Genomic DNA, 8,582 nt, shown 5'->3' with positions numbered 1-8,582 from the left:
CTGACTGAGGAGGTCAGAGTCAGAGAAACTGGAGACGTTTCATTTTATCATGGGACGGTTGACCTTAAAATGAAATTCACATCTGGCCAGTGGAACCAGAGGAAATAGTTCCAAGTAGTCCCTGCAGGAAGTTATTTATTTATTTGAGTATCCCACAAATGATTAATGAAAAGAGACATTTATGCATTTATGACAAGTTTTTCCAATCATAATTTGTCTCTTTAAGCACCACAAGAGAAGAAAATTTATTTTTATCATATTTAACATAAGGCAGAAGACATTTCTCCAAATCTTACAATAAGTTACAATGAAATAATCTAGGCAGGCCAGAGGTAAAATATATTCATTTCATTTTGCGGTGAACAGTTCTGCTCATAGAAAACCAGTTGGTAGTAAATGTCATCTAATATTCATGTCCAGCTCTGACATCCTGCATCTTGTATTTGTTCTAATAAAAATCAAATACAATAGCAAAAATATGAAAATACAATAAGTTATTATCATGGTTTAAATGAACACAAACCAATTAATTTGTTTGCATTTTTGTGAAAAACATAAAACTCCAGTAGTCCCTGTTGTTTGGCGAATGCAGCAACGTGGCAGTTATATGCACGTGCTTTGAAGATGTGCCAGGACGTCATGCTGTCCGTCAAAAAAAACATTGAACTAAAATGTAAATTGGTCCACATTGTCATTCAGCTGTAGGTCTGCACACAAAAACCCCTCCTAAGGCTGCGTGTCATTTAGAAACTGCCGGACATGAATGCACAAGATGATAAATTAAGACGATTAAGTCCAGGTGTAACTATGTGTGGCGTCATCATACAGAACGTACTTAGGTGGAGCCAGACATTTGCAGAAAAATAAGCCTTAATTGAACCGAGACATCTTTGTAGAGGAAAGGCACTAAAGTTACCTTCTTGTGGACAGTGAGCGTATAAGACAATGAGACTATAAGGCTAAAATGTCCAATGATGATCAATATGTTGAAGAAACCCGAATCAAAGTGTTTAATGACACGTGTCAGAGGTAGAACAGATCCCGGTAAACTTTCCATCTAGAAATTTTGTTTCATGTGTGTCATCAGGAGTTTCAAAATAAAAGCTTATTATTATTTATTTCAGTAAAGAACAAAGTCTTCCGGCCTGCTTATGGCATCCATGGCACTTTCACCTTTTTACGTGCTTGAATCTGAAACTCAGTGGAAAAGGTTTCGAGAACCGATCCAAGACCGTGATTGATTTTATAGTTGTGGAGTATGTCTAAAAAAAAAAAGATATAGTGGCAAAGTCTCATATTAGTGCAGGATAATAGTTCCTTTGTGGTTTGAGCCTATTCATTCTAGTGTTTAGTGGGGCAGACTGTGGGATGACTTAAGCACTGGTTTGTGGCCGTTTCAGACATGCCACGGAGATTAATTTCCGACATAGTCTGCTCCTGTTAGATTCTCCACAGTGTAAGAGCTTCTGCCTTTTTAATGGATACACAGACCTCTCGTATGAGGAGCTCACTGAATGGAAAAGAAGCGCAGCAGTTTTATCAATGCTCATCATTACTAATATGTCTACACAGTCATCAGTGTAGTTAGCGGGTACAATAGCTAGTCACTTGACTGCTAACTTAGTCACAAATGTGTCAAAGCCAGTTTTAAGCATATTTAACCTCATGACTGGAAAAAAATGTAATACAGGACTTCTATAGATAGTTGCACGAACCTCACTTTCTTGCCATTCGGAGCCTGTGGTATCTATTTAATATGTCACAAGTCTTTCCAGTATTTATTTATCATTCTTGGTCATGTTTCTGATCAACAGCACCAGTATCTTTCCTTTTTAGGTCTTGCTCCCTTTCTTTTGCTTTTCTCTTATTAAGAATATGTTTTAGGATTCAGTTCATTTCCTGTATGTGCTTCATAGACGTAAAATGACAGCGTGAGGGAGAGTAGGTCTACAGCAGTTCAGTTATTCTTTTATAATGAAGAGTCAGCATCGGCAGTTGGCCAGACGTTTATGCTAAAAATTGCTGTTGGCACACATTTCCACTATCAGTGCATCCTTCCTGCAAAGCCTTAAATTACGGAAATGTCACGGAATGTCGAAAAGGCTTGACTTTTCAGTCCACTTGGATGCACGGGGTTATTCATTTTCGGTGGTTTATCCAATCAGACTGCTTGGGTAGGACTGCATGTTGCGTAATGCTGTGGTTAAAAAGGAAAAAAAAAATCAGTCTAGCCTTGTGGTAATTGGGTCCGTAGCTTTTGAAGCAGCGCCTGCTTTCATGCAGTTGGGTTTGTACCAGTTGTGAGGGTTGGAGAGGAGACAGCAACATTTAGACTGTGGGTTTTCTTCGGTGTGTTATTTAAATACACGCACTGTTTGTGTAATGCCCTATTTTAAACTGCTGAGTCATTAGAAGCCGAGAAACGCTGGTCTACTGCTCAAACACGAAGTGAAAGAGATGCGTTAGAATAGATGGATAGAAAACTGAGTGGACTGCCTTGTCAAAGGGCAGCAAGTCCAGAGCAGACTTTAAACTGAGTAGCACCATGACAGAAAGACTAGAAACCGGCAAAATTTCAGTAAAACGTCCATAAAAATAAACATAACTAAACAAAAATAATTTACTCTCCATACAGTGCAGATAACCCTTGATATAAAAGTTCTGCTCTTACATCTGTTTAAGTACTTTATGCATTGTAATTACATGCATAAAAACAACCCTATTCATTTAAAAAAGGCCTGCTGGGTTTGCAGTTTTCTTTAACAGAGTCCAGTTTTGGTGTGAGCTGACTATTAATAAGTGATCTGACAGGCACTTTGAATATCTGTTTATTGATTGAAAAAAGAAAGACATGGCAAAAAATAAAAACAGAGATAAAAGCCAAAAAAACAAAATGTTATTCAAAACCCTGCCAAATATGTTTATGATTAAATTACATTATTTTCTAATGTTCAATCCACTAAAAAGTATCACTCCTTAATATTTCTGTTGCGAATGAAGGATGCGAATATATCCTTCAGAAATATATTTTATATTGTTGTAACTGTCAGTTAGGGGGGAAAAGGTGATATATGTATAAATTAATAATATATCTTTAAATTTAAAAAATCTAATACTAAATAAATAAAACAAATCTTTGAAATTATTTCATGATGAGTAAAAAACGTCAGTGCTGCTGAGAGTTTGTTGTTTACAAAACTGCATTTATGCTACATTTTTAAAAAACGTGTATGGGTTTCTACACTGCGTCACCAGTGCAGCCTTACAATGCAATGCAGGCGTGTGTCAGAGAGCAAAGGAGGTTAAGGGTGCTTTAAAACATCTGCCCTTCACCAGAAAGGGATTTATGAACTAATAAACCAGAAAACATGACAGCCACACACATCTAGCATGACCTCAAATAAAAAAACGGAATGCAGAAAAGACAGTGAGCAGTTTGAGCTCAGCTACACTGTTTCACTGATTCTTTAGTCTGTTGTTGAAGCTGCTTCAATATCACGTTTTTAAAGATTTATCGAAAGGTTCCTTCCAAAACCCAGCAGTTAGTATATGGATGGATTGGATTTGCTTTGCTAGGAAAATGGAATGCATTTAATGTGATGGTTTTGCCTCCGTCTGTGGCCTATTAGCTCTGAATATAGGTGTAAAAAGGTCAATTGTAATTGGTGCATTTCTATCTGATGCCATGCTCTTAGACTTTGGAATGGTCCCCAGTTAGTGTAACCAACTGAAATGTGTTGGGAAAGTGTGCTGTGGGACTGGACACCATGTCTTCATCACACCATCACTTGTAGGTTAAAGGAGGAATCTTGACATCAGCGAAGGTAGATCTCGATAATAACAAACAGGCACTTTTTTTGCCTGCGGAAAAAGAGTCAAACCAAATGATAATTTCCCAACTGGACTGTGGAGAATAACCTACGCTAATCTATGAGGTTTAAATTATGGCTACAATGCCAGAAAATCTCTTCGTATTTGTGGCCAAAGTTCTTTTGGAAACCAAGCCTAAGAGTATTTTTGTTGCTTAGGTTTGCTAAGAAACAAAAAATAGTAGGAGGTCGTCTCTGAGATCACTTATAGCAAGAAGTTTCTAGCAATAAGTGCAGTCATGCTGAGATATGCAGCCTAACAGTCTTTAAGTTCTTCCTTTAGGAAGGAAACGCTGTAAACGAGTCCTCGACTTAAAACAGATGCAGAATTTTTTTAGATCCATGTTGGAGACACTTGGTGGAATGTTACCGTGCTAATCAATCTAAGCGGGATAATTTCATGTGTTTATGACAAGGTTCGGTGAGTAACTGTCTCTGCAGGTACCATCTCTGGAGAAATCACAGCTCTTAACCAGATTGCATCTCGGAGATTGATGGTTTCAGAGTTATGCAGAATATCTCTGTGAAGAATATCTTGTCTATGGTTGTATGTCTCCTACAGAAACATCCGCACTTTCATTCCATATTTTCTTAACCTTGATTGTTTTTATATCTTAATGGCTGCTTGCTCAACAGCAAGGTGGCAGGTTGATGTCATCAAGTTGGATCTTCCATTCTGTTGTAGTACCTGTCATTGTGCAAATCTGATGGGGTGTTTAGTAGCTCCAGTCCTGACATCTTTGTTTTATTTTGTAGCGTCTCTTTAGGTCATTGTTAGTTCTGTTATGTATGAAAGCATGTGTCTTTTCTGCTCTGCTGGTAGCTTGTATTGTTTAGATCTGATTAGGAGTTTTAGTCCCCCTGTCCTTGGCATTAGAATGGTACAGTCCAAGACAACTGATGCATTGCTCGGTGTGTTTGTGTGATTTCTTTTATGCGCATGTGGCAGTAGGTTTTTTTCAGCAGTCTATGCAGTGTGCTATCAGTGTGTGTGTTACGTTTGGCAGTGTGCCTACATGGCAGGTTTTAGGGGTGTGTGATGTGACAACAGTGAGTGTTTTCATGGCAGTAGCGTCTGTGAAGAATCGTTGTTTGCTTTCTGTACGTATGCGTGCGGCAGTAGTGTTGTCACTCGTTGTTGGTGTCTGCCTTCTCCTCTGTTGTAGGCAAAGACTCTTGTGGACGGTGCTTGCAGTGACGAGTGGATGCTCTTGATGGTCTGGCAAAGCAGGCAGACTGGGCAGCGCAGTCGCAGGGTGCATCCTGGGAAATGGAAAGATTGGAAATGGAAGTGTTATTTCTCCAAACATGGCGGTATGAATGTTTTTCCTGTTGCATGCTGTGTACAGTTTTTAATTAAGCTAAAGTGTTAAAACTGTACCGAGGCCAATTTAGCCTTGTGTCGATTGCATGTTTCCGAAAAAAATATTGGGGTTTGGAAATTAAACGAAGAAGAAAAAAACAGCATTGAAACTTTGAGCTTTTATTATTGGTCTAAAACAAGCAACACCAAGGTATCCTACATGAACCTCACCTCTGTCCCTGATCCAGTAGCAACGGCGTTGCTCACGGTTTCCTTGCCTCCTCCCATGATGCTGATCATCTCCTCCCCAGCTGTCTGTCTCATAAACCTCTTATTAACGATTCTGGTCACGCTGTCGTTGCCTCCACCCAACCCAGCCAGCGTGCCAAGTCCCCCAACAGCCATTGACACGCACTCTGGCTTGGGCTCATCAACGCTGCTGAAGACACCCAAACTTCCAAGGTTGCCAAGAGATTCTCTTTGGGCGCTTTCCCCAGACAGGGGGGCTCCTCCAGGGCTACGGCTGCTGCAGACATTCCTGAAGAATTCCTGGACCACGCCACCGTACCGCTGAGAACTGGGGTCTGATCCACACACCGCCACCCCCGAGGGTTTTCCTGCGGCAGGAAGGTGCCGAGCTGGGCTAGCAGTCTGGCTTGGTCCTGACGCAAAGTGAGATCAACAATGGGTATGGCACTAAACAGGATCAGCTGATAGCTAGAAGCGTGCTTGATATTAAAAACATTTTCAAGATGTGATGAGCAGGAATTACTACTCACAACAAAAGTTTGTGCACTCCTTTTCCTTTCTAGTAATACATTTATACAAACGTTAACATCTCTTCCTAGACATAGAAGGTTCATGTTTCACACTTGAGGTTTTCCTTCCTTGCATATTGTTACTGGTACAGGTGACTATTGTCTATCTTGCCTCTTTCCTGCAGTGGATGTTTGCTGAGTTACTTTTTAACAAGCTACAGTATGCTCATGTGCTCACTTTAGATAAGAAGGAGACCTACAAGGGAAGCAGCTCGGTTTGGGACTTTCCGTACAGCGGAAATGTTAGCTGGGAAAGTTCTGAGAAGAAGCTGCTCTTTAAAACGTTTGCTGTTAGCAAATACACGCCTTCTCTGAATAACTAGGCTTTGAGGGAGTTAAGTTCTAACTTAACAGATGTTTTTATGGACTGAGTGTTACGTACTTATGATTCAAAATATCAGTCTTTCAAAATATATGGCTCCCCTCCTTGAGCGAGAAGCTTCTTCCTGTTAAAAGGGAGTTTTTCTTTGCCACTGTTGCCAAGTATTTGCTTAATGGCAACTGGAGCATTTCTCTCTATTGTTATATTGTAAAGTGTTTCTGTGTAAATTTCCCTGAGATAATGTATGATGTAACAAGTGACGAGGAAAAAAAAGGCAAAAAATAAAAAAAAGGTAAAAAAATTTAAAACTGCACTCATGTTAGCAGAGTTTACTCTTACTATTTCTCATTTGTGCTTTTTCTACTGTGAAAGAATTAAAATATCTTTTGATGCAGCTTAGCAACCAGCTGGTTCTCTGACATCTCAATCTGTTCACAAAACTGTATTAATTTGGTTTTACAGTAAAACTAAAAGTTAACAAGACTACATAACCCTGTGTCATTTTTTTTAAAAGTGACTGTTTTTATTGGCACTTAATACTTCTGACCATCACAGAGTTGATGTACAGTATGTGTAGGTTTGTTAAGCGCTTACCTACGTCACCCCTCCACAGGGACTCTGTGCTCCCAGTGTGTTCCACAACACTGAATAGGCTGGAGAGGCCATCAGTGAGGCCGCTCAAGACGGGGCTGTCTCGGGTGGTGGTGGAGCGAGCCCAGGCTGAGCCTCCACCACCACCAATGGGTCTCTGCTGGAGGCTCCATAGGCTGCGGTCTCTGGAGGAGGAAGCCTCATTCAGTCTGGAGGTAGAGCCTAAAAACAAGGCAACAATGTTAGTCATCTCAAAACTTGAAAAGTATACATAAATAATCATCATCATCAGATCCTGGATACAAGCGGCGGAAATGGGCTTCCTCCGAAGGGTGGCTGGCGTCTCCCTTAGAGATAGGGTGAGAAGTTCGGCCATTCGGGAGGGGCTCAGAGTAGAGCCGCTGCTCCTTCACATCCAAAGGAGCCAGTTGAGGTGGTTCGGGCCTCCTGGGCGCCTCTTGGGTGAGGTGTTCCGGGCATGTCCCACTGGGAGGAGGACCCAGTGCAGACCCAAGACACGCTGTAGAGATTATATCTCTCGGCAGGCCTGGGAACGCCTTGGTGTTCCCCTGGACAAGCTGGAGGAGGTGGCTAGGTAGAGGGAGGTCTGGGCTGCTGCCCCTGCGACCCGGATAAGAAGATGGATGGATGGACATTAATAATCATAAAACAAATTTACCAGAAGACACTCTGCGTTGTAGTTTTGGTGATCCGTATTTGGGCGAGCAGCACGGCCTCTCGATGCGGCTGTGAACTTTATCGAGTGATGTGGATATCTGCCGAGTTCTTGCGGATGCCAAAGAGGAAGTGGCTCCTGAAGAGGGACGAGGAGACCAGACTTTGGAATGTAACCCGGTGCCTCTGCTGCTGGGAAGGTTCTCAGTTTGAAGACCAATGCTGACGTATTGGGTTGCAGTCTGTGTGGACCTGGTGGACACAGCGACTGCCTGTGTGGAGAAAATAAATATTTATTGATAACAAGCAAAAAAGTGAACCCCTATTGGAATCAAAAAACAAACTTGTTTTCCTTTTAATAACTAACTGAGAACCTTAATAAAAAGCATTACCTGACTCCCAGGTTCCTTGCCAGATTTTCTCTCCAAAGATGAAGAGCGAATGGCCTGTCGAACACAGTTGGTCATTTCCTTCATGTCGTCACTTAAATTGGCTGAAATCTCTCCGATCTCCAGGGTGTGATAAGGAGAAGAGGGCGACATCCCATCAACCACATTGTTAGCCGAGCCGCTAACAGTGTTACTGATGACGCTGGGCATCGATCTGGCAATACAGCTGCTTCTGCTCTCCAACAGCTCCCTGTGCTGGTTGGACAGGGAGCTCAGCCACTGCTCATAGGAGGACGAAAAGGAGGATGCAGGTTGACGCTGAATGTCCAGGGTTTCCACTGCAGCTACGCCGGCATCTGAGCCATTCACCTCCAGCAAGAAGCTCCCGTTCTGAGTGTGCTCTGGCTCTTCGGCCTCCTGGTTCCTTCTCCAGTGATCAGTGCGTCTCACGGTGGGAGGGCTGTAGTAGATCCGGATGCCAGTGCGGTCTGGAGCAGTGTAGCTCCTCTGCACAGGCTCCAAGTCCAGCTGTGATCCTACTCGACTGCAGGAGCCGCTGGGACCATCCCATGTTTTACAGGTGTCAATGATCTTAGGGGTCTGAAACAAGAGACA

General features: G+C 42.0%; 1 protein-coding gene across 1 annotated transcript in view; it reads right to left on the bottom strand.

Annotated features, from left to right (window-relative positions):
• Nucleotides 1-3,171: 3,171 nt before the first annotated feature.
• Nucleotides 3,172-8,582, bottom strand: part of mtcl2 (microtubule crosslinking factor 2) — an 83,487-nt gene continuing 78,076 nt past the window's right edge. Inside the window, exons 20-24 of the mRNA XM_085344279.1 lie at nt 7,971-8,567; nt 7,583-7,850; nt 6,907-7,125; nt 5,404-5,834; nt 3,172-5,132 (exon numbers count right to left, since the gene is read on the bottom strand). Coding sequence (XP_085200405.1) covers nt 4,998-5,132; nt 5,404-5,834; nt 6,907-7,125; nt 7,583-7,850; nt 7,971-8,567 — 1,650 coding nt within the window. The 3' untranslated portion in view covers nt 3,172-4,997. The remainder of the gene's footprint in view (nt 5,133-5,403; nt 5,835-6,906; nt 7,126-7,582; nt 7,851-7,970; nt 8,568-8,582) is intronic.

Source organism: Diplotaxodon limnothrissa, linkage group LG20 (genome assembly GCF_057381915.1).
Source record: "Diplotaxodon limnothrissa isolate DT_005_m linkage group LG20, D_limnothrissa_male_GT1.1, whole genome shotgun sequence".
NCBI classification, from domain to species: Eukaryota; Metazoa; Chordata; class Actinopteri; order Cichliformes; family Cichlidae; genus Diplotaxodon; species Diplotaxodon limnothrissa.
The sequence above is the reverse complement of the archived record's forward strand: the minus strand, read 5'-3'. Positions and strand labels throughout refer to the sequence as shown.